This window comes from Anopheles funestus, chromosome 2RL (genome assembly GCF_943734845.2).
Source record: "Anopheles funestus chromosome 2RL, idAnoFuneDA-416_04, whole genome shotgun sequence".
NCBI lineage: Eukaryota > Metazoa > Arthropoda > Insecta > Diptera > Culicidae > Anopheles > Anopheles funestus.
The window spans coordinates 92,086,466-92,112,856 of NC_064598.1; the positions used below are offsets into that span (position 1 = coordinate 92,086,466).

Consider the following 26,391-nt stretch of genomic DNA (forward strand, 5'->3'; position numbering starts at 1 on the left):
TAGCAGCCATCGAATGGCCATCGCGGCATAAACGCGACTCAACCTTGTCGCGCTCGGTCCGTGTGATTTAAGCTCCACGGCTTCACCAGAAGAGGCTTGATCCACCTGTTGCGCAGGTTCGCTGCTTCATCTACATACGCTGTCGATGGTGGTTCGAAAAAAAACAAAACCAAAACACAACAGCAAAAAAAGCAAGCTTGTCGATGACTGGGGCTGCGCTGTTCACCCATTCCACAGTTACCGCAGGCAATATCACAGGTTACCGGTATGGCAATATCGTATGCTTCAGCCCGACCCGCGATCATCAGCAACGGAGCGCATGATAATCATCATCAGCAGCATCATCGTCGTAATCATTTCGATTTTCTTCCTGCCACTCGACCGGTGGTGGAGTCGGTTTTTGGGACGGCTTTGCAAAGGGTGATCAGATGAGTGCCTGGCAACGGTGGCGCGGGCCTGTCATCTGCAGCAAACATCGGCTAAAGCTCGGCTACGGTGCGGTCTACTCTGGGTTGAGTCGATGCGGCGATCGCGAACCCACCCAGGGAGAGGGGGAGTTTAAAATAATCACGGATAGATTTAACCAGTAGAGAGTTGAGCGCAGACATAACAGCATGTCGAGACGATCGTGTTGCGGGAATTCGTCCGTATTTTGAGCGTTGAATTAGCGTTTTCTCTTCCCTGTTTTTTTTTGTTGCCAGTTACTACGTTACTAGTTGCGCTGTATTTTCGTGGTTTTGCTACGTACGCGATGAGTGGTTAGTAAACAAAGCAGCGTGGATCGCTGCTAGAGTTCGCAAGTGCGGATCAAATTACGCACCGGAGCCTGAACGGTGCCTGCAACGAAAGACTTGTGCTGCGCCTAGTAGTATACGCGACGAACCCTTGCGCTCATCAGCGTTCTAGTATCGGAACGCAAACATTATACCCAGTCGTGCCGAGAAACAAGTTTCGTGTCCAATCAACCGCAGGTGATCTAGTGCTATCCACCCTCCCCTTCCCTTCCCTTCCCTCCCCCCTTCGGTACACAAACGCCGAGCGAATTACTGCAGGTGTGAAAAGTAGTAACGCATCGGTGACATTAAATCTTTCTCGTTTTGTGCTCGGTTCCGATACCACCGGATGAAGGTAACTAGAAAGGTTACTTGTCCAGAGCGGTTCATTGAGTTTTGCAGGAAATTCTTGCAAAACGAAGCGACAGAATCGTTCCTTTGCCGAACTTGATGGTTGGTAAATAAATGTTCAAAGCCAAAAAGTATCCCCAGTACGCGGCCGACACAGCACGCATACCAGCCGCCATAACCCAGGAGAGAAAGGAAAATTGTTACAAATTCATCGCCCAGCAGCGCAAAACCGCTCGTCCCTTTTGGTCCGCCACCCCTCCCCCAATGTACCCTTGCTCTTGTTTGCGAACGGGGTGAAAGTACATGAAGGTGAGCGACAGGTGAAGAAGAAAGCCAGTGGGGAGGAAAAAAAAACATACGGGCAGGAGCTAAGGCAAACCTGGTGTGTGTGTGTGTGTATGTAAGCGGGACAGAGAAAGAGAGAAAGAGAGATAGCTTTAGCAGGGAATTGGTGTTGTGCGTTGCGTGTGCGGTTCGGGCGGCCTCGGGAAGCGAATCCGTTCCGTGCTGGCCCGTTCGTCGCGGATCGCTTAAGAAGAAAAGCGTTATCGCTGCGCGTAAAAGGGGTAGACAGTGCAGTGATGGGGATGAAAGGGGGGATGACGAAGAGAAAGGGGAAGATAGTTGAGGTGCCGTGAGTGCGTCTTTGTGCGTGTGTGTGTATGTGTGTTGTGCGCAAGTCCCAAATAGCAAGGAAATGGGCAAGGAGTAATGGAAGGCAGTGGTGAATTGATCGAAGCTATTAAAGAAAAAAAGATCACCAAGCTTCGAATGTGTGTGTGTGCGTGTTCGCGTGTGTGTGTGTATGTGGAACCATTAAGAGCACTGGAGAAGAAAAAGTAATACAAATTGAAATAAAATGCAACCAAACCGGTGACAAAATGCAGCAAAAAGAATATCACGACACTAGTGAATACGAAACGAAGGTGGTGAAAACAGGTGCGGTGAAAATGGAATAGATCCTTCGAGGTGGAAAACATGGAACTTGTAGCTTAGTGATTTTGAATAGAAGAAATATGCTATTAAATTAGTAGATTTGTTTTTATTTTATGTATGAAACTCGAAATCTGCGATATTTCACCTTTGTGTGTCCGTTTTCCTTTCCATACGAAACACTTCAGGTTGATGGGTTGCGGTCGATTATAGCTGAGACGGCCTCGAATAAAATCACCCCAAGGCCTTTGTGAAAGTATAGACACGTCCGACAAGGTCACCGTGAGGCATTTCATTGGTTTTTTGTTGTTACCATCTTAGAGATTGGTTTGGAAAAGCAAAAGCAGTAAAAGTTGGCTATAGGAAGCTTGCTAAATACTCTTTTCATTGGACAGCTCAATGTTAGAGATATGAGAGTTTTAATCATTAATAAATGATCTTGAAAATGTTGAAGAAACACTGAAGAAAGAAGAAAAGGGTTTATTTATAGCATGATACGTTACGCGTTACGTTAGCAATAAACGTTACACAATTTGTAACTGTTCAGCTACAGCGACTAAACCCTAATTAGCATGTTTAAACACGATGCAGGTTGATATCGTGATGCCAATTTTAAAGCAATCGAAACACAAAGAAATAGTAATGACACATTCATTTCTCTCCCTATCTGTGGGCATACGGCAGCAGCGCAGAATGGCGAGAAGTGGCGGCCCTTTCATTCTGTGTGTCTCCGCGATCCGAACCAGAAGCCATGGGTGTGCGCCACACCGCTCAAACTGCTTCGATCAAAACCATTTCTTTGCTATGATTAGTTGCGGTTTGCGTGCAGTCAAGCCTGTTTATTATACAAATGCGCAGAATGTTTCCATTCGCGACCGTCGCGAATTGGCGACGGTTTGCCTACACCTTAACCGCACTCCCATGGTACAGGGGATGGTTGTTGCTGGACTAAATGTGACCGATCTGTTGCAGGTCGTAGATTTAGTTACGCGATCGATACCAGGAATGCTACTGTATCCGCTTACCTGGTCTGGACTGTTTCGCTGCACATGCTGAATTGAATGCTCCCAGGCAACAGCGAACTGGATGACGTGGGAAAGGATGTATGGACAGGTTCGGTTCCCTGGTTAGAATATTTACAATGACACCCTACGTACACGATCGTTACATCTGTTTATACAACATTCTTCTACACAAGTGGCTTTACCGCAGCGTACATACGCGACCGAAGCGGTTTAATATTGATATTACGGCACAACGTCATGCGAGGTACATTTGGGAAAAGATGCCTCCAAGTAAGAGTAGCATAATGGTGTGAAGTTACAGTTGAGGCCGGGATCCACATGGGAAGGGTGTCTGTACAATCAATGTTGAAAGCTCGCCAACATATCCAAACGGTCACGGTGGCGCTAAGAGCGTTTACTAACATAATATTTGAGGGCGGAAATCATCTTACATTGGCAACATAGAAGTTAAACAAATGCTTTTGCAAAGTGTTTGTTGCAGCTATGATAGGCAGTCGGGTTCGAGAGTGCTTATCAAACAAGCGCCGAGAGAAAGTGTGCAGAATTTGTTGATCATCCAAATGCTACATCTGGAAGATTTTCTTGGTTGGGTAGCATCAGACAGGGTTGATTTTTAAGACACTCGCTCCATCAGCAGTAAACTTTCGAATTGCTTGGCTTATTATGAATTCTGCTCATGTTTAGCTGACACTTTGTGCACGTTGAACTGTCCAAACAAAATATGCAGCAAAAGAATGTGCAAAATTCATTATTCCAAACGCGCCAAAGGACAGCTCCGGTGGAAGAAGCCGCACGACGGGAAGAACCGTGCAGAACGGAAGCTAACGACGGGCGCACCAGAAATCCTAGCCGATTCTGCTGTACCACCGACGGACTGTGGTCACCGAAAACCTGATTTCTGTTCCGGACCGGTTTCCCCATGTCCCGGTACTGGAGTGCCCATCAACACCGGCACGAGTGTCCCGGCCGATACGGGCCCGGGCGAAGCGAACCCCCGGTTAAGTTTGGCCCGTGGCGATCCGGTTTCCGCTGCGGGATGTGCCGATCGATTCGAAGATCGGCGTATCGATTGCAGATGTGCACGTCATGACGCGACTGTAACTGGAGGCCCCTTCGGGCATCGCACGAGCCCCACCAACGGTGGGACGGTAGTTTCTGGATACGCAGGGAAACCAGGGAGAGAAATCAATTAAAAACAAATTTTCCTATAAAAGGAGATAACTCCATTCCAATTAAGCGGAATGTTTTTGCTCACACAAATAAATAAAACATAAGCAAACGGAAACCAGTCCGTGCGCGCGAGTCGCATCACAAACGGATGCTTAGGTTCGCCCCGTGTTTTGTTCCAGACCAGATGGGCCACGCTGAATGGTATGCTGGTATACCCAGCGCCATCCGGGCACGGTTGCGGGGACGCTCGACGGGCACACAAATAACTTAAAAAAAGTAAATGTATAAAACGACAACAGCGGCAGATGAAATTAACATTGACATACCCGTCACAGCATCCGTCAGGCTCGGGGACGTTTGCATTCCGCCGACGGCAATGGGTCAACCGTGCTGGTCCTGCTGCTACCGAGTCCAATTTTATCGTTGGTTTTTTTGCGAGCTGACAAAACCGGACGGAAACCGGGATTGGGATCCACGATCTGCAATTCATTGAGGAACGCGCAATGCGTGTATCAATTAAAGCGTTCGTTTCGATGCGTCCTTCCCGGTTTACCCGCACGGATGATGATTGTTCGTCCAGGGTCGGCAAAATAAATGCCCAAGCCCGGGTTGTGTACCGGGCGAAGCGCACGGTACAGCAGTGGCCAGATTGTTTTCGTACTTCGTGGAGATGATTGTGAGCAAAGCTCGTTTTGCTGACACCGATCGAATGTTCAATGATTGGTTTGATTATTATCAGGTAGGCCGTATGTTTCGCGGATCGGAATCTTTGCCAAGTTACCGGAAGCGAGCAGGTTTGTAGCACAGTCCGAGCTACATCGATCGAGCGCAAAGGGCTGAACTCTTGGTTATGGTCTTGGTTACTTTCCGTTGCGGTGCGGGCTCATTTCACCGGGTCACTTGAAGGAAGCGTTTTATGAATGAAATGCGCGAAAAAGGAAATGTCCAGTTTGTTGGTGATGGACATAACTATATTGTCTTGCTGATCCGTAGATGAATGAGTGTTTTTTTCACTTAAGGGTTTTTTTTGTTGGAGCTACAGCTTTTATATTTGAAGAACTTTGGGACGAATTATCGTAAGTCAAAGCATTGGAAAAATCGGAAAAAACAGAATTCATTTAGTGGCTTGATAAAATGGCTGGGTGTTACTGGCTGGTCTATAATCTATCTGGGAAGTAGTTCACAAGAGTTCCTGGAATCCTTCGTCCACGGAGGAGGTAATTCTAATTCTCCAGGTATCCAAGTATCCAGGTTTTAAGTACTCTAGCGATTATTTTCATGTGGTTGATCCCGTGCTGTCAAGCACCATTCGAGTTAAAGATCCTGGGTAATCTCAATAATAATTCCTGCTTAGCTAGAGAAGAATCAGTGTTCTTAGTAGAATCTGTGAGTTTAGAACTCCTCTAGTCCATAGAAGACTTGAAATGCAGGTATACTGAGGTGTCGAGCTGAGTTTCAATCGAATGAGCAGTGTTGCGTCGTACAACGTACAATTCTTATCGTATATATCAGATCTTGCCACATTCCAATTGCTATGCGATAATGCAGATATTTCCCGATATACTGTGCACTCTATAATATGATAATTTCGTACAACAGCTTAAGAAAGTCTTATGCGGTTCGAAGGCAAGAAGTACATAAATCGCACCATACCGTCTCCGAAAAGTCTGTTTTCTGTGCAGTCATCGTCTTAGAGGCAAATACTCGGAAATCGAAGCCAAACGCACCGCTCACGGTTGAAGTGGCGAAAAGGAATGCATGGGAAAGAGGCTAGAGATCGGATTGGGTCTTGTGCATATGGCAACCGGACCGTACCGAGGCACGCTAGTTCGAGGAATGCCCGGCAACGGTCTGGGTCTCTAGTCTCGAGTTCTCGAGAGATACAATCCTTGGAAAATGGTAAGGCCTGCCTTCGGACGCATCGCTGCACTTACACAGAGAAATAGAAACCGATAAGCCATTTAACCGGCGGCGGAACAGGGTGCGGTGGGAACTCTTGATGGGATCTCGAATTACAGCAAAACTGTTTGCGATCGCGCTGCTCTGGTCAAAGTGATCCGGTACGGGTGATGCGATGATGCTGGTGCAAAAGGTTCGAGGAACCACATGAACCCTAACGGATATTCCGTTGGTGTGCGTTTGTTCTCGACTCGTTGTTGTTTCAAAAAAAGTTTTGGAGGTTTTTTTTTGTTTTATAGCCCTCGTCATGCTTAAGGTCCGGAGTCAAGCTGTCTGGCAAAGCTGTGGCCCGGGCCAATTCGTAGTAGGCCTATTGTTGAAACAATCGGCACCTCGGGCAGCAGGCAGGAGGTAAGTCGATGAGAAGCATGTGTGTCCCGGAAAAGGATGCCGCTTTCCACAGCAAGGATGTTGCAAGATGGAAAAAGGCAAGTAAGCGGGCGTACGATCGACCATTCCTTACGGCTCAGCACAATCTTATTAGGTCGTCTATTGTCTATTGCGCAGCTTTCCAGCCGGAGTCCCGCCTCTCCCCGGCCGCAACCTCTCCCTGGAGGCTATCGGCAGGCGATCGTGCACATTGTGCCGGTACCGTTGTTGGCGCATTATCAGCATTTACGAGTGGGCAAAGGGCCTCGACACTCGAGTACGGCACCTTTACTGTAGAAGATCACGCTATTATTGTATGGTGCTGCTGAGGTGTCCGGCCCAGCAAGCGCGTCTGTATGTCTGCCGTACGCATTTGACAAGCATCCTTCTGCTACGGTGGCGTTGATTACTATCGATCGGTCGGACGTTTTTGCTTGTGAAAGCAGTCAAGGTGCGCTTCTATTGTTGGGCAGCTTTGCAACCGAACAGACATTCGGGCACGGTCTGCCGTATAATTTATTTACATTTAACGAATCATTTGTGAGCACCGAAGAGGCAGCCCGAGACGCTAATGCCCAACGGTACACCGGATCGGGCTCGCCTTTGCCGCTGAGTGAGGAGTGTTTTTGTGCGTGTGTGTTGCCTTTTTTTTCTTATGCTACGTTCCTTTAATGGGTCGTTCAAGGTTGTGCTAGCCGAAGCCGGACCAGACAGCCTGTCGCTGGTGTCGAGGGTGAAATATACCGTGTCTGCATTGGAGCACATCTCGCTTGTGTCATCGATGCCGCAGGAAAGGGCGCCAAACATATATGCGTGGGCTATGGCCCTTTCATTTTTCTGTCCGCCACGATCTTACGCTGCAAACGGTCGGGAAGGAAGGTCTTAGTAGCGCTTTTGAAAGTCGTGCACGATGAATACATAAGTGAACATTTGACCCAAAAAGCGCTATAAACTGGCATAGATATGTTACTGCAAAGTGTTCCATTTTTTGAGGATTGTAAAAACGTGTGTAAATTGGAAACTATAAAAGTAAGCTGCGCACTAAAGTATCCAACAAGCATGTTCTCATAGGATGTGATTTAAAATGATTTTAACAGCAACGAAATGAGTCATATCATAAAACATTAATTTCCATGCTGATTGCTTCTGCTTGTAATGGTCTGCATTGTTGTTGTAGCTTACATAAGCACTTTAAGCCATTGATGTAGGTCACCGAGATAATTGAAACTTTCATAATTAATCGAAAAAAATGTACTCGCTACACGGTTTACTCTCGTAAAACCCCGGTTAGGTGTTTCAGTATATTATTACTACATTTGCTATCATACAGCTACACTGTCCGCAAGCAGTTTGGGAAGCATAAAATTGCTACATATTGGAGAAAATTGTTTACTTTCATTCGAAGGATTTTCGGTAATTTCAAACATACGTTACCGCCAGCCAGCCAAGCAGGTTGTCGGTGTCGAAGGTTGATTATATATTTAGCCGTCAAGTGCGCGGCAAGAGCACATACACTCATGGACGGAATTTGCACGTTCCGTTTCATTCGCTCCTTTTTCCGTGTGCGCGCGCGCTTGAGAGATGTAAAATTGATTGAACTTCTGGGTCGATAATGTCGGCCTCCGCCCGATCCTTACCACCCGTACCCATTATTGACGATAATGATTGCCGACAAAGGAACGGGTGCGTTCCGCAATAAGCAGCAGTGGCCGGTGTTCGCCAGACGTTCTGGCGGCTCGAAAGATCACGGTAGCACCGCTTGTTGCGTGTGGATCGGTCGGCGAACTGACTGATCGATCGATCGATCGCGAATATCGGCAAGGTGTCGAATGATGCTGCCCAGCCGATGACCCCGCCGCTCGACCATAACTGGTCCGATTGCTTCCTCGTACCGTGCCCTTGCGTTGGTGCGTACGAAGCTGTCCTCGAACGTGCATGAAATATCTTTGTGCGAGACAGAGCAAAAGTTGGTTAAGAAGTTTGTTATGCTTCATTCATTTGCGTATCCGCAGTGTTGCTCGCTGTCTGGCTTCTTCTGCTGGGGGCAGCTTTGCGTCTGGTAAAGTTGATGGATTTCGTAGATCGTAGAACTCTGTCACCTTTCGGAGGGAGCGACACAGTGCCAGTGTGTCTGGTCATTATGCTGTGCGTCCTTCGACGCTTACCCTGCGAAGGTTGTGCTTCTGCTCGGTACATTCACACGGCATCGCAATCCGCTCACTAAGGGGTTTAAAAAATGAAAACAACATGCACAAAAATACGCTTCAGTTATAATAAAACACACTCAGACTCGTAGCGTACTCGAGAGACTTTGGGTGCCGAGGCGCGAAGACGTAGCAATCAAGGCGCTGGAACGGGCTCATAAAAGCCTGTCAGATAACTTGTTTCCCCCCACGGGGGGGGGGGGGGAGACCGGGGTTTGGAGTTGAACCGGTCGATGGAAACGTGTTGATTGGGGCGACCCAATACACACCGCACTGGCCGACGGTTGGCCGGTTAGCGTGGAGAAGGTTTTGGGGAATCGTTCATCGCGCAACTGTACTGCTATCAGTCATCAGGCTTGGGCTGTCCGGAGGTTACGGACAACAGGGTGTAACTTGAAACCCGATCCACGGTGTTGAGTAACCAGAAGGACGAAGCGCATATGGTGACCCCTGCGGATGATTACATTGTATCGTATCGTAGCCGTTGTTTTTTCGCATCGAAAGCGTTCGCTTCGCGTTTTTGGGGTACTTTTTGCGACATCGAACGCGACGTGCTGTCTTATTTCAGGGGTGTTAGATTACTGACCTTTCGGTAAAGCTAGAATCATTTCCTTGTTTTCAACGGTTAATGGTACTTTGGTGGCTAACCTCTGGGCCATTTGCAGTGCCAGCGAAGGGTAAGTGGTGATGTATGCAAAGTTTGAAAAGCTGTTTGCTTAAAGTGTTGATCGGTGGTTAAGTGTCGTTTGCAAGGACCAACGTAGTTTGTGATCTCTTCTTATTTTAATTTCGATTGCTATTGGACTATTCTTTTTGCTATCTTCCTATTGCTTTTTTACAGAAAGGAATTGTATCTCGAAGATCAATATAAAATCCCTATCTGCTTAAAACGGGAAAGCATCCACTTTATTGAATAATGTAGAATGCCTATTAAATGGAATTTCTAGCTAAAAACTGCATCTTCGATAATCAGGTACATTGAGCCTGTAAGACAAAATGAGCGAATGAAAATAGTTTGGGTTTTTCCAAGTTGTTCATCGCAGGGACCAGGGACTTTCAAAATGTAACTCATTCACGAAGATCTGGGAATATCCCGCCACCACCGGAAGCTAAACATCCTTCTGGACACATGCTGTTGGAGGTGTGAAAAAATAATAACCTCATTTGGGTTTTGTTTTTTCTAGCATCATTAAAATGGGAACATGCCCTGCAATGTTGCTCGTTCATGAAGGTTTCGGACTTCCCAGGAATTCAGTTTTGGGCTCCTCATTCACGTTAATGCTTTAGCGCACCCGCAAGCCACAACAGGGTAAGAAAACGTTTTAGCTATGGTGGGATTAAATGTACATATCTGCTTAATCCGTTGCCCGATTGTTCCGCCCGGATGGACTGTGACGGACGTGCAGACATGTTCAGATGTAAAGCTGGAAAGAAAGTACTCACCCGCGTCTCACGAAGGCAAAGTGCAACAGCGCCACGATAGGCGGTGGCCCAGATTACACAACTGTACGGTGTGCGGTCGGCACTCCGCAACAAGCTTTCCGTCCAACAGCGGAATCTCCGAGCAGAAAGGAAAGGTGCTGTAGAGTAAACATGGACCAATCGAGGCAAGATTGCCGCTTCTGGCATGGACCTGGGGGCGTTTGCTCTGGTGATAATTTATTAATTGTTTGATTAAATATAATTCATTCGATCTAAATAACAGATAAATTTCACTTCACAGAGCATCAATCCCGGCCGCATCCAGTGCATCAAGTGTGCGCCGTAGCGCGAAGCTTGTCAGAAGTCTCCGGTGGCGGTAGCGCTCACGGTATGCGTCGGTCGTTAGCAGCCGCATTTCCGTTTGTTGGCAGCGAGTGTAATAAATAATTCGGAAGTGAAAATGACATGCAATTGCTTCTTTGCTGTCCGCAACTTCCAACCCCCCAAAAACGGGAGTAAACGGTGCCGCACGGCAGAGCGAATACGCTTTGAACGTATCTTTTGGCAGATTGGCTGGTGCTGATGCATGCTGCCTAGGCTGTGGTAGCTAAATGCTAACCCCCTTACGCACAGGCGGAACACCACCGGCAAGGCCAACGGGTGCGTGGATTGAGCGTTCGCGTCAATCAGTCTATCCTGAGCCAACGATCTCTAGCTCTTTTGCTTGTGCGCTCGCTTGTTCATCCCCGTGCCGGCACGCTCGCGATCGCGCAGCCTAGTACGACAAGTGCCCGACACGCGTGCTGCGCCTGCGATGAAGCGTTTTCTCCAGCGCGGTGTTTACAAATCGTTCTCATAAATATTCTCTCACTCTCACCCTTGTGCAAGACTGTACAGTAAGATCACGACGGGGGTGGAACGGCGGTGTGTAGGAGATCGATCGATCGATTGCTCCCGCGAGGGCAGAGATGAAAGTTTACACACCGTTTACATAAATCTTCACGATTTGTTGGAGTGTAAATAACTGTTAATGAAAATATGATTTCCTCAATATTTCTTACTGCCCCGGTTGGTGGTAAAGAGCACAAGAAAGGGAGAGAGAGAGAGATAGTGTGTAACTGGGTTGGTGTAGCAGTTCCGTGACGATCGTTTACCATTCGTCGTAAAGGCACCGTGGCACTGCGGTTTGATTCTCAAGGATAACCACAATCGATCGAGGCCCGCTCTGGCTGCTGGATGTATATTCACTAACACCCGGGAGGTCAACAACTAGCATTCAGATGCAAAGTTGTCGTTTTTTTCATCCAAGAATTACTTTAAAATGTAAACCTAACATTCAAGTATATTACATAAAGGTACAGCTTCCTTACTCGGGATATGGTGAAGAACACTCAGCTCCAAAGATCAATCTTCAACTGTCATTTCGAACGTCAAACGTCTTTCAAACGTCTTGATCCTCTCTTTAGGAGTGTTGGGCTTCCTCTCATCCTTTACACACCATGGCCACGCCCATTCACTGTTCATCCACGTTCATTCCGCTGGTTCATGCGAGTTGGGTTTCGATTCATTCGCATTTTTCCTCTCGCGTTCATTCATTCGTGTTCGAGATGCTGTCGCGAGATGTTTAAAATTTGTGAAGCTGCCGCGAGACGACTTTACCATTTAGTGCACGGTAGCGATTTGTGTGCGTACGAATAGTGAGGGAAGAAATACATTTTTTTGTTCTCGTTTCAAAACAAATTGTTTACTTACGCTGACCAGTCGGTTGGAGATATAGTGCAAAAGTTTGGAAAAAGTGATGCGCAAGACCAGTACAACGGTGATCGAGGTGCATTCGCGTTGAAATCGTAAATCTGGAGCAGTGGCAGTGCAGTGCAGAAGTGTGGAAAAATAAAAGAGTGTGACACACTAGCGCCCTCCCCGCCAACAAGAGATTGGAATGTAACGGGCACGACTGGAACGCAAATAATTTACCTTCCACTTTTTGTTTTTGTGCTTTTTTGCGCCGGACCCGATCGAAAGTGCGATCGCGAAGAAGTGCATAAGACGTCTGTGCGTGGGCGACTACATACAACAACAACAACAACAACAACAAAAGTAAAGTGAACGAGCAACTTTCGTGCAATCGGTGTTACCAGTGGACAGATTTTTTTGTGATTGTGTACTGCAACCTGGCATCTCTAGCCCTGCCAGCGAACCTAGGGGCCCAGAAGCGAGAGGTTTTTCGGTTTGCGGTGCGGAACGGAAAGGAAAAGTGTACGAAACCGAGCCAAGGGTCGTGTCGGGCAGGTAGAGTCCTTTCGAACATCGAACACAGGCAGACAGAGGCCCGGCGAGTGAAGCAAAATTAAAACAAGGAAAAAATATATATATACATTCACACAAACATAAATACACATACACACAAACAAACATACGTACAGTGCAAGGAAGCGCAGGCGAAGACACAAGCGGAGCACACATCACAGGAAAAAAAGGCAAGAAACCCCGTGCTTCGAGCGTCCTGTCGCGAAGTGCAGTGGTTCGATGTGAAAGTCGAGTGACGGTAGCAAATTCCAGGCGGATTTTAGTGAAATAATGCTTTGTGCCGGTGATTGGCCAGTGAGCAGGAAACATTCAAACGCCCATCTCCAGAGCACCGAAGGGCTCGTCACGACTCAGTGCCATAGCGGCCAACAGGGTCACCAGGGCCATACCGTACCGTGTTACAGTCGGCAGTAGTTGGCCGTGTGTGTGTGTGTGTTTTTTTTGTGTGTATCGTCACCCAAACTACCGGAAGGAGCAAAACTAGCAAAGCTCCCTGACATACACCGAAACGATCAGTTTTGGTCCATATCCTTCTGTATCCACCGGACCCAACAATTTCCCGGGTCCGTTCCGGCGGCTCGGAGTACATGACGCGGGAACGGCTGCGTGCGCATGCGGCTGCGTATCCTCGCGGCTGCAGCGAAACGCGCGGCCTGCCAGGGCTACGGGTCGCAGTCTTTGCGAGGACACTCGGCGATCCCATCACACAGCAAGTAATGGTCAGGCGACACACTAGAAGAAGGTAAGTGCAAACGTTAGTTTTGCAGGATAAAGATCATCTCCGCTAAATCATCGCTTTATGATTTTTGGGGGCAATGCAAGACTCAGCAAGGGACAGAATTTGGCCGTGATTGTATCGCATAATGCCGTGCCGACGGAACCGCTTACTTAATTGGTGTTAACACACAGTCCCCAGGACGGTGCATAACACTCTCCTCACATGATGTTGGTTGGAGTCGCTCATTTACGTGAGGCCGTGAGAATTAAGCCGACGATGTTTAGTTGCAGCGACATAAATCAGAGCAAACTGGAAGGACGTGGTTGACGTGGCATTATCTGTCCGTTCACTATCTGCCAACAACAACAGCAAACGCAACGGCAACGGGGTCAACGAAGTGCAGCGATCGCTGGCACGCACTGCACTAACAAGCGCATGCATGGGAAAAGAACCGTCGAAATAGTGGTGTCCAATGTTTTGTTCTTCATTGATTAATTAAATGAAACGAGCAGTTGAGCAGTTGCAGAGGGGACCTTCTCACAACGGCTCTGGATAGTGTTTGCCGCTTTGCTGATCTTGCACCAATAAAGCACACAAACACACATCCCAGATCCCGGCAAAGCAGACTGGCGTCTTTTGTGTGCGGCTTTGCTGACGCCACCGAAGGTTCCGTGCTTAATAGCCGCCGGATTTGTAAAAGCCACCTCATGTTTAGCACCCACCGAACGTGTTAGGCAATCAACACATAAAACCCACACTTAATGTTTTTATGTCAACCTGTCCTCTATTGTTGGGATGTAGGGATCCTGGCGACGGATCGTAACAGGCAGCTTTGTAGATGAGGCGACTTTGTCTCGTTTGCGAAGTATGTGCACCTCCATAGAATTGGTCGAACCATCGTAGGAACGAGTGTGAGATTAAAATGGAAGTCGTCCTTTCCGGATCAAACCGATTTGAAGCAACCAGGACCCGTATGTTTCGCTTCCAAAAGCAACACTGAGGGAATGTATGTAAGAACAGTTTTTTTTTGTGTTGTGTTGTCTGCCCCCGACTCCGGCTCTGTCATGAAGGTTGCGGACAATTATTATTCAAATGCGATTAACAATTCTGCGTGTTACGTGATGGGGGCTTTTTTTTGTTGTTCGCTGTGGGATTTGTAGTACGCTCCATTTTTCCTGTGCTAAAAATAGCAAAACCTGTAAAGCTAGCGAAGAAGTTTGCTGGCGAGCGTTTGCGGGTGGCAGCCTAGTGACGGGTAAGCCGTAACTTCTCTATCCCTTTTTTGCGAGATGGATGGAACGATCGCAAGTTGTTTGGCGTTTGGTGATCATTTCTCGTTGTATTTTTTTTATCCCCTGTAACGCGTCGGGTACTTCGTGTTAGGCGGCAGGCGGCAACCGCAAGTGCGAAAGAGGCGTTAAGGTGGAAATACGATCGAAGGTGCCTGGACGACAGGGTGTCTTTATCATTGCAGCAAGCATTTGAATTCGTACGCTCGAGCTAGAACTTGTTGCTCGTTTTCTTACTGTTGACGTACTTGGCATTGCCGATGCATTCGCACTGTGCTGGTATTGGCGATCAGTTTGCTGAGCGATGAGATTAGCTACAATTTCTTCTTTGCTTCGTACGACTCGGTGACCTAGTTGTGCGGCAGTACGCGTGCTGTACTGCCGGGCTGTTCGCTGATGCGATAGAGCAATCATGTAATGGTGTGTTTTATGCCCTTAACGCCCCCTTCCCAGAAATAGCCTAACGGTGTCGATGGCTCCTTACCCGAGGGTTTCAAGATTTGGGCAAAAGTGTCTACCTAGAGCTGCCGATCGTTACAGGTGCTCCCCATTGATAAAGGGTATGGAAATTACCAAATCCATCCCACATTGAGATATAGAGGAATGCCCACCACTCGGCGACGAGTAGAACCGAGAGAATAAATGGACTTGGGTCCAGGAAAAACCCCATCCACGCTAACAGAGGTCCAGAAGTTGTACCCCGGGGCATTTTGCAGGCAGGCAGGCTGTGAGGGTGTTTGGTAGCGCTCGAGTGCGGTAGCCCAAGGACAAAAAGCAAGGGACGCGCTACACAAATAACGAAACACATTCTTCACTTCTCCGCCCAGTATTGTGAAGAACAATCGATGTTGTTGTCCTCTGTGCGTAAGCCCCTGTGCACGGCAATAACCGGTTGCCCACTTGAGTGCGAGAGGTAGTAAAACTCTGCATCCCGGAGATCTTCCTGTAATCGTCCGCAATCGCCTCCGGGCCGGTTGCCCTCTGGGAACTGTTTTTGGGAACCGAATGGGTGAGCAGGATGGCGTGCGAAAGCCGTTCTTGGTAGATGGGAAAAAAAGGTCCTTCCTAAGGACCGAACCTATCGCCCTGCTCATAAACAGGAGGCACTTGAGAGTCTCAGCTTGTGCTCTTTTTTTGGTTTCTCACACACTTACACCCAGGAAACGTCCTTTTTCTAGCACTCGGTCACACCACGAGCGTTAGGGCCAGTATCGCCTCGCCTAGCTCAGTAGGTCTGTGCGATCTGCACCTGATCGGGATAGACTTGCTGTTGAAGTGGGCGACTGGAAGGTGTTTTTATGGCAGCATGCTATAAATGAATCATGTGTACGCGAAAACCTTCTGTACCTCGTACGACCTCCGATGCTCTCGACCTTTAAAAGGCAAGAGACAGCTGCAATGACAAAAGAAAAGAACGTTCCAAAAACACACTACTACGCAAAGGGAGCGAAATTTACTCTTGACATAAGAGAAATGATGCCGCACGTCGCGAATACGTTCGCTAGCTTCATGATCCATGATGCAAGCCAATAACCGAGCAGTCGCCACCCGGTCTGTCCCAATCTTTAACCGAGAATCTTGCCTCTTCTTCCCCCCTTTTCTCCCCACTCCGATGCCTCTTCCGCCAACAATGCCCTAACACGACACGGTGTTGTTTTTGAAAACATTTACTTTAATTATCAGCTTCCTCTTGGCGGCGCTCGCGGCATCTCCCGACGTGGCGTCTGCTAGAGCTGGTACGGTTATACCCAAGACTCTGTGGCCCTTGTTGACTAATCGCAATAGTTGTTGTTGTTTGCCCGTGACATACGGGGGTTTTTATTAGGAAGGAGTATGGCAAAAGGTTGTCACATTCATCCACCGACCGTTCGACAGTGAGTGTGCGCTTCTAATAAATTTCGTTTCGTTTGGTTTCGTTTACAGACTACTTCCGACAACCATGCACGCATGGTTTTATGTGTTTGCTGTGTTGGCGATTTCGCACGGTGCCATAAAAGTTGCCAGCACCGACAGCAACACGGTGTCTCGGACGAAAGTGACCGCACTGATCGGTATCGATGGGGAGCAATCGCACCACACCACCAGCCGTTTCTATCAGCCACCGCAGGAAGATGCGGATTCTGCACCATCCGTCAACGATGTGTCGCCGGAACCGCGGATAGGTGGGACGGTGGAGCCGGTCGAGCAGGGTAGCAGTAGTGTAAGCAGTAGTGATACCAACGAGTATGAAGAATACGTAGGATCAAGGAAGGATGTCGTCGTCGACGAAATGGTGGAAGAACTAGCGGAGCCAGAGCTGGATAACGAGATCGGTGAGAGTGAGCCGGACGTTGGTGACGACGGTGACAGCTCCAGCAGGCCCGATCCTAAAACACTAGTCGAGATAGAGAAGAATCTCTTGAGCCTGTTCGGGTTTCCTAATCGACCAAAAATCGATAGATCTAAGGTGGTGATACCGGAGGCGATGAAGCAGCTGTACGCGCAGATCATGGGCCACGATCTGGTCGACTCCGTCAGTGTACCAAAGGAAGGACTCAACACGCGCAACGCCAACACGGTGCGAAGTTTCACGCACGAAGGTACGTACCGCGGGTGACGTGGGGTGGGTTAGTGCACTTGAGCGAAGGGTTGTGGATTACATCGCAGATCTAGGAAGCCGAAGGCTCTCTGACGACGTCAAAAACCGGTAAATGCACATGAGCTATACCAGTGACTGGGTGGTTAGGTTGTGTGTGAGATCAATCTACGACGATCGCGTTGCTACACCATTGGTAACGATCGTTTGCCAAGTGGCCTGTACTCTTACGGCAGAATGAACTTGTTTTTATATTCAATTAATTGCCAGCTAACGCTAAGGCAGTATTGGCGGGTGTAAACGATTTAAAAGTAGTTCCACCGCCAGAGTAAAGACTTCTGAAGCAACATGGAGTTAGCTATTACGACCATATTATGGGGACATCATATAAAACTGGAGGTTAGAAAATGTCATTTACTATATCTAAGCTCTCTTAGTTAACTCTGCAAAGATCTTGTAAAATTGTACTTAAAACGCAATGAAGCATTCAAGTACAAAACGGTAGACGAGAAGAAGAAACAAAATTCAAAATTCTCCAACAAGTACTTGGAACAGGATGTCGATCTTAGCGGTAGCCGCTGGTGCACTTGATTGCATTACCTGGAAATGCGATTGCAATAAAGAAGCGCGCTTTGTTTGTGTAATTCGGCGCGCTACTGTTTACACAAACCTTCTTCCTCCAACCCCAAAAACCGATTAACGCGCGTAGTCAGTGAACACGCGAAGAGCGTTTGCCACGCAGTTTTCCTTTGGTCCACCCCGACGAATGCCCCTGCTCCGAATGAAGATAATGCTCGTGCAGCAGTGCCGAAAACGTAAAATAGCGTGCGTAAAATTATCGGTAAATTTTGCACACGAGTAAACGAACGTAAACTACTACGCGGTATACCGGATGGTACGGCACCAGGGAACGTTATGGGCCCAGCTGGTAGGTTCAAGGAGAGAGAACCGTCCATCGACACCTCATTGGCGGCATCGGGTGTTGTTCCGCAAGTCGTCCAGAAGTCCGGTTGACCTTTCCTTCCCTTTGGACCTACTCTGGTGTTGTCTGTGTGTTTTATTGCCTGGGCGCGACTGGCCTGGGTCAGTAAGTGTTTATCCTAAGTGAGAAAAGTTACGCAAAATCCCTTTCGCGCAGAGAGCGCACGTCGAAATTTTTCCCCCTGAGCCGGCCGGGTTGCTTAGAAGTAGTATCACGCCGCTTGTAAACAAACACGTACGTAGAAATATTAGCAGACCCTGGATCCGCTCGTTTTGAGCTGCGGGCGCGCCTGATCGGTAATTAAAATGAGTGCCGTGAGGCGCAATTTTCGGCAAATCGCAAACAAAACGCCGAACCCGACAGTGATGATCACCGTCGATCGTCGTACGATCGGAATTGCGAAATCGAACGATGCGTAGTTTGTTCCAGGTTCGGGATGGGGTGGGTAATGCTGATTGTTCAAATTCGCTAATGGGTTTTTGGCAAATCGATTAAAAACGTTGGAAGTGTGTTATTGTTTGCAGCGTGTTGTCGAGCGATGCCAAGCGTTCTGGATTTTGTCTGGACGGATATTACCGAGCTAGAGGTAGCTAGACGATGTTTTGTTATTTTTAAGGGGAGGAAGAAAGCAAGAGAGATTATTGCGTTGAGTTCGTCCAGGTGGTAAATGACAGGTACGGAATTGTTTATTCATCTATGTAACGGGTGAGAAATTATGAGCATTGCACACAGAACACCATTAGGGTGGTACTCGGAAACATCATGTATTTTTAAATGATTTATTTTCTGAACCAAACAAAGTATTGTGGAGCACGACTTGTGTAGGCCGCAGCGTACATATAAGAAACTGTGCTGATTTTATGGTCTCAAAATGTATCAAAAGTTCAAGAATTCAATATGCAATAATGTGTTTGTTATGTTTGTTTTGCTATATTTACAGAAAGTCACATAGACGAGCGGTTCCAGCATCACCATCGCTTCCGGCTACTGTTCAACGTATCGAGTATCCCGAGAGGTGAGAAGTTGCGGGCCGCAGAACTCACGCTGACACGCGACGGTATCGCGCATAAGAGTGGCCGGGCACTAGCAAGAACACCGCTCCTCTATCAGGTGCTGGTGTACGACATTGTGCGGCCAGGCGTTAAAGGTAAGCGAGCGCCAACCTTCCTGCTGGTCGACACGAAATCGCTCGCAGTCAACGAGTCCGGTACGGCTAGCTTCGATGTGATGCCGGCCGTGGAGCGGTGGTTAAGGCAACCGCGCAAAAACCACGGCCTGTTCGTGCAGGTGACCAGCCGTGGACGTGGAGCCGCACACAGCCGGCAGCGTCGCAGTGTACCGGCCGCCCCGGTCCACGAGCACGTACGGTTGCGACGGAATGTGGCCGAACGGCACGACACCTGGGTGCAGAAGCAACCGTTACTGTTCACCTACACCGACGACGGTCGGCACAAGCAGCGACCGATACGGGACGCGATCAGTAGCGCGAACCGTGCACGGCGTGCCTCGGCCAAGCGGAGCAGTCGGCGGAAAAACGAACTCTGCCAGCGGAAGCCACTGTACGTCGACTTCAGCGATGTCGGTTGGAATGACTGGATAGTGGCACCGCCCGGGTACGAAGCGTACTTCTGCCAGGGTGACTGTCGCTTCCCGATAGCGGACCATCTGAACACGACGAATCACGCGATCGTGCAGACGCTGGTCAACTCCTACAACCCGACGCTCGCACCGAAGGCTTGCTGCGTACCGACGCAGCTGTCCTCCATCTCGATGCTGTATCTGAACGAGCAGAACAAGGTGGTGCTGAAGAACTACCAGGACATGACAGTCGTCGGTTGTGGCTGCCGGTAAAAAAAGGGGTTGGAAAGGGCTTTGTGGGGAGAAAGGGGAACGTTTTCTGTAAGAAAACAAACCGAGGGTGATGACGCACTATAGGGAGCGAATGCAAAACAAGTGGAGAACAGAAAGAACAAGGATGAAATGCACGGATGACCATAGGAATCGGCAGGGCCGCTACTGTTTGTTTAATTATTACTTTAAATCTTTTTTTTTTGTTTTGTGTATAACGTTCGAACGTACTAAGAAAAAAGAAGAAGGGAATGTTAGCATATACATATGCGTATGGAGTAGAAATTGTAGCGAAAAGCAAACAGTTGTACCATATAGTAGATTGCCATTAGTTCACGCTACTGCAAGTTCACGGACTGGTAAGTGCGCGGTAACATCAAGTAGTAGATCAAGCCATAAACAAAACATAATAAAAAAAGGGGGTGAAAATAAAACTTATCGAAAATGAAAGCAAAATAACAGCAACACAAAAAATACATAAACTGTTTGTGAAGAAACGCGGTATTGTCCGTCCATGCGGTACGGTAGCAGTAATGTTCAGGAGCCTGTGTGGGAAGGGAATAGGCTGGGAAACTAGTGCTGTGGCATAGGTGTTAGTGGCGGAGACTTCAGCAAAAGGGGGGCTCATGTGTACATATTTATTTGATAGGAAGTCATAGGTAGCCGGCCGAAGAGGAGATACAAAAGGATCCGTTGCTGCTCTGTCACAGAGGGAAGAGGAGACCTTCTAGTGTGTATAAAGTAACAGGAACTATATAGTGAGATAAATAGTGCATTAAACTTATAGCGTTGCGATGTGGTTTGGAAATGGAAATGCTGTAAACAGTGCACTGACAAGCAATTCGCACAAAAGCATGGTGATGTGACGTTCGAAGTCAAACAAAAAGTCACGAACTCGCCCCAAAAACCCGTTGTGTAAAGTGTAAGCAAACGAGTCGATAGAAGAAGAAAAAAAAACACACCGCTTAATGCTATTTATTGCAATGGAACTAAATAATGGAAGCATTTGTGGGGTTCTGTGTCTGTCTTTTTTAATATTCGAGTTTGTTTGTTTTGCTTCGTGTAGTTTGTGAGCAGCTTTTATAAAGTTTCCAAACCCCAACACTTTTCCGATGCGTCCTCCCTGGGATGAACACTATTACTGTTTAGGCACCGGCTACAATATGTTTGAATATGATTTTGTGTGTAAATTTTTGTATATTATTACTGTACCTGTAACGGAAGAAAACGTATTTATTTTACGAAAACGGAAGCGTGTAATTGAGGAATAAATTTGTAAGAAATTCAAACCGTACCAACTCTTTATGTTTGTTTTTGTTGAAGTTTTTATAATTGATTTATTTTGTTAGCGATTGAAAGAAATTAAGTAGGTTTATAAGCTAAATGAAACTTTTGAGTAGCGTCACTCAGTCAAGATTCAATCGAATCATAAATCTACAATTTGTAGTTTCATGATCCTCCATTTTCTTTTGATTTTACAAAAAATTCTGCAGAAAAAGGGTACAACATAAATTAAATTCTCATATTAAAAAAGAAATTAAGATTTTTAAATTTATAATAGAAATACTTTTCTGCAGAGGTTCGTGAGTTTGATAAATTTATGAAGCTTTGTGGAATTGATGAAGAGTATGTGGAGTTTCGAAGATTCATGAATCTTCATAAATGTGATTAATTAATTCGAATCAGATTCGAATCAGATTCGAATCGACAGTAGTAACTTCATTATGGTAAGTTAAGTGTTAATAGTAATCAAACTCGTTTTTTATACAAATATTCCTGCTCCCATCGTGAACTCCCATAATTGTTTGATGCGCCTTAGGAAACAGTCTGTCTTGTGTGTGTTTAATTTTTCTGTACCTTTCAGACCTTGAAAAAATGCGCTAGAATCCTTAGCTCCTCGCAGTCTACCGCAGCTAGTGAAACACCGTTAGTAGCCAAAACGGAATGGCATAAGCGGCCGTGGTACAAAACGGCAGACCACCCAACTGGAGCCCAAAAAAGGGGCAATTCCTTTAGGAAAAAAAACTGCACGTATCTGCGCAGAAACGCAGCACATATAAAACTGTCTGCATGGCAAAAAAAATCATACACACACGCACAGCATTCAGACATATTTGTGAAAAATGTTCCCTTTGTTTCGGATTCCGTTGAACCGAGGCAGCCCGATGAGTTGGTCAGCCTCAAACGTCAAAGGCCACCTGTGAGCAGCTGAAAGGAGCTTCCCGGCTACATCATTATGTCCCGCGAAGACAAACGTACATCGAAATACATCGCCGTATCATTTCAATCTCATCCCGCTGCACCGCCGAGCGTCGAGAACAATGATTGTAATTTTGGGGGCCGGTTTTGTGTGGTTTCGTATTCCGGTGCGCTTTATAGCAACCCGATCGTCATTTGTTTTCTGATGATCTTAAGGGAAAAAAACGGATCTGACACATTTTTCTACTTGCTTCATTTAGCAACCGAAATGCAAGGATTATCAGTCGCAGATCGCATACGTGATGGGGACGATTGTTGATGGTTTAATTTCTGCCGAACGTTTGCCAAAATCAAACTATTCGTTTTGGGGGAATTTTGCTTGCCCAGTTGCGTAACGCTCTTTACTCGTGCGTTAGACACGACATTGCTCGTACGCAAGCAGCCATGGTGGCGCTTGGCGGATGTATATAGTAGCTTCTGGTTGCGTGATTTAGTTGAATACTTTCGATACACACGGGAGAGCACGTACGGGAGTGTTTTTTTTGTTGTTCAATACATTTTTGCACCATGTCGGTAAACGTCAAAGGAAGTTTTGATTCGATTGAAATAGAGCGTTTGACAACAATTTATGTAGAACGTACCAGACAAGAAATTCCCCATCGTGCATACATTTCCTTTCGCTTGAAGTGTAACTTCTACTTTAGGAAATCCGTCGTGTTTGTTACAGAGTTTTCGAGTACAACTCGCAAAGCCTGGGTCATTGTTAAATTATTTTCAAGTTGAAAAATAAGTTCTCGTTTCACAATTGTGGAACAGTGTTGAATTGGATAACGTTTGAAAACTTGTACAGAATGCTAGCAATGAAACCGAATATCTAATTGAGCAGTTCATCAGACACCAAAGTAAGAATCAATTTAGAAATTCTGTTCAAACTCCGTTTCTGTTTCGAAACTATCTCGAGTGACACAAGAAGAACACAAGAGTAGTTTAATTAGGAAATAATTCAGATTTTGTTTTAAATTTACCACTTGCATTGGAAAACCCTGTAACGTTGGTGCTTAGGTTTCGTGCACGCGCTGTACATTGCAGGTTGAGTCAGTTAGTTGCCCTTGCCATTTCCAGGTGGTATCATGCTATACACCGTGGAATCTATTAATCGACTGTAATCAAATGCCCTGAAAGTTGTCTACCGAAGTGGCAAAATGTAATTGCCAGTATGCGCTTAATTACTTTACGCCACCCCGCCTGTGCCTGGCCGAGTGATCGCGTTGGCACCGAACTCGTGCTTTCGCGTGAATATCTAATCGAAAAAAAAACCGTACTGATGAAATCCGGGGCATAGTTATGGGGCCCACTAGGTTTTTTTCTTCTTCTATAATTAACTCATTAATGGTGAGGTACTAAAAATAACTGATATTTAAAATTCTAAATCACAGTGATTACACAAAAATGGACGGATTGTTGTTTGCTGGAAACGCGTGTGCGCGTACGCCATGGGAATTATTCACTAATTGCTTTCAACGCATTGATTCCACGCTGCAAGTGAGTGGAACCGTTGCCCCAAACGCGGTCGAGCTAATCGAACGTTACGATTTACCGCAAACAGGGGTGCGAAGATCGATCGATCACACACCGATCGTAAGCAAAATGAATCAGCAAGAATCATGTGGCCGGGCGGCTTATCTGAGCCCCGGATGTTGGAAAGTGGATAAGCAAAGTGGTCCGTGTTTAAATAATTAGGAATGCAAAATCGAACCCAGCTACTTACCGAACACACCTTGCTGTTAGGCGTATAATCCTGTGTGGCTTAGCGGGGGAGGAAAAGAAAGAAACGCAATGGTGCGGCACAGTCAGGCGCGCGCGCAGGATAAATGATGATTTAGCAGGTGGTTTGGGGTAGAGCGCTTCGAGGGGACGATCGATTTGCGACGCAATCGCAGCAAAACACTTTACGTTCGAACGGTGCGGAACGTGACCCGCGAATGATTGAGACGGCCGGGCGTCGATTGGGTGGTATGTTTTCGAAAACGGGTGTGATCGATCGATCGTTCTGGTCGGCGGCTCGATTGTTGTTTGCCGTACTGTTTGCCGCAACACTCCTTCTGGCTTGTTACTAGGAGGAACTATCAGCTGGGTAGTAGCAAACTAGGCAAGCGACAGGAAGGAATCGTACGCAGCGCGAATCCAAGTGACGGTGTGTGGTCTTTTTCTGTCGTTTTTTCCTCCCCGCTTATTCTGCTGGGTGTATGTTTGTAATCACGTTCCGAGCAGGTGACGTAGCATAGTGTATTTATTGTTATTTTCCTCACAGAAGAATCGTCGACGTATGACTTGTTGTTACGTTTGAGTAGAAAGTATGTTGTTTATTTAATTTTCTCTAATTATTCGTTGTAAATGTAGGGAAAAATATTCAATTAACAAGAACTCATCAACAATTACAAGAACACCATCAAACAATCGACGTAGAACAATCAGATACGTAATCAGCATGCAAAAGATCATGAATTTGGTTTCGTATTGTTTTGAAGCCTCAACTTGTTCAACTTCATGTTCACCTTCAACTTGCAAAGCATCCAGAAAAGGTTTCAATCTCCATTTAAACTCTGTACATCGGTTCACTCGGCAATCGGCAATCAGATGATCAGAACGCGATCTTTACAGTGTTTATTTAGTTTACTAGTAGAATGTTGGCAAATTTTCAGTCAAAAATTGCTGTTTTAACTTATAATATTAACCATTTTGATTCCCAACAATATATTCATCTTCATCATCATCTTGCAGATGAACATCTTCTCGTAAAAATTATCCAATTTTAGTATTTGAGGAAAATGTTCTTAAAATCACGAAAATGACCTTAACATATGATCTTCCTTTAAAAGAGATTAGAAAGAGATTACATTGTATACTGAATTTTACAAAGGTAATCCATCGATTGATGCCACACACGATCTATACCTTGTGGAGGATCTTCACATCCTTTCCATTACAAAAAAAAATCATAAAATATGTGAAAAGAAAACTAATGAAATAACAAAATAAACGTAAGCATTCAACCTTAACAGCAATGTTTTCTGTTCTTTTACCGTGCGAGCACAAACCCGGTCAGCACGTTGTTCTATAGTGGCGGTCCACAATCGCAGAAAATTAATCGTTCCGATCACGCCAACAGAGGGGCCAAGCGGAGGTTCGGTGTAATGCGGCCGGCCGGGGTGGGAATGGGAAACGCATCCAGTACGCCATTCAGTCTAACGATGCAAAACCCTGTGGGCCACCATCGTTGTGTACAAGGCACGAAAATAACAAGCACACCCCACAGACGCATACAATGGGCATGTCCACCTAACCGCCAAATAACCGAATCGCAATCACGCCAGCATTCTGTCGGTGATGCCTGTTTTTTGTGTCGGTGCTTCGCGTCGTTTGCGTGTGTGTGCTTCTTTTTTTTAGCCAATTCCTGGGAAATCTGCTTCTACATGGTGAGAATCCGTTCCGCCGAGACGATGGTGCACTTCCATTAAGAACGATTTTTCACTACTTCTGTAAAGTGGTGGCCGGTAGTACTACATCTTCGGACCGATCGCGGTGGCTCTTGATATGGTTACATATGGTAGCTCACGATCAAAAGCATCAACGAATCAACATCGATTTTTTTCCTGCTCGAATGAGAAGATCACAAGATCTGGTGCTACAAACTAACTGACTCCCTGTACAGAATCCCGGCATCGGTGAAAAAGAGGAAAATTGTGATGCACTCCCAAAGTAGCGCCAAGCGCGCCAGAAAGGAACGGAACACCGAACCGCAAAGAGTGGAAAATAAACCTATCCAAACACGTTAATAAGATGATGTTATATGTTCTCGTGTATTGCTTTTTCCCCACTATTCTTGGACCATCTCGTTCGGTAGGGAATTTCGTAGTTTCGCTACATCCGATGCATCCCGACAAAACCACGACCGTTCATTGCTTTTGGGGCGGTTCGGCACGATCGAAGCAAGCGTACGGGCACGTTGGGGATGGGTCTTGGGGTTATTTGTGCTGAATATAAGAACAAGTTGGGGAATATAAAAAAAACACACACACACGCCGGCAGGAAAATGTTCCGGAGGTCCTTTCGTAAGACATCGGCACATAATGGGCTCGTAAAGCGGGATTTTTCCTTTATCGTTTGCCAACAGAGCGTGGAATGTTGCGGAAGATCGTACCGTGTACGGCGATATCGCTTGGGGCTAGGACTTGATGAAGATCGCATCCATCGGTGAGTATATATA

General features: G+C 46.7%; 1 protein-coding gene across 4 annotated transcripts; it reads left to right on the forward strand.

Moving 5' to 3' along the window:
* Positions 1-571: 571 nt before the first annotated feature.
* Positions 572-21,219, forward strand: LOC125766236 (protein decapentaplegic). Of its 4 annotated transcripts, none has more exons than XM_049432010.1 (4): positions 572-758; positions 11,968-13,255; positions 16,444-17,099; positions 19,018-21,219. In XM_049432010.1, exons 2-4 carry the CDS (start codon positions 13,101-13,103, stop codon positions 19,926-19,928), a joined length of 1,722 nt encoding a protein of 573 aa, XP_049287967.1. In that variant the 5' UTR covers positions 572-758; positions 11,968-13,100; the 3' UTR covers positions 19,929-21,219. The 4 variants fall into 4 exon arrangements, with proteins under 4 accessions (XP_049287967.1, XP_049287968.1, XP_049287969.1 ...); XM_049432011.1 differs by lacking the exon at positions 572-758 and adding an exon at positions 810-971; XM_049432012.1 differs by lacking the exon at positions 572-758 and adding an exon at positions 998-1,128.
* The last annotated feature ends 5,172 nt before the right edge of the window (positions 21,220-26,391 follow it).

Excerpts from the sequence above, each read along its gene's own strand:
- LOC125766236 (XM_049432010.1), top strand. The coding sequence starts at position 13,101 with ATGACGCGGGAACGGCTGCGTGCGCATGCGGCTGCGTATCCTCGCGGC. Across the intron at positions 13,256-16,443 it reads AGGCGACACACTAGAAGAAG|ACTACTTCCGACAACCATGC; the intron begins GTAAGTGCAAAC and ends TTTCGTTTACAG. Across the intron at positions 17,100-19,017 it reads GCGAAGTTTCACGCACGAAG|AAAGTCACATAGACGAGCGG; the intron begins GTACGTACCGCG and ends CTATATTTACAG.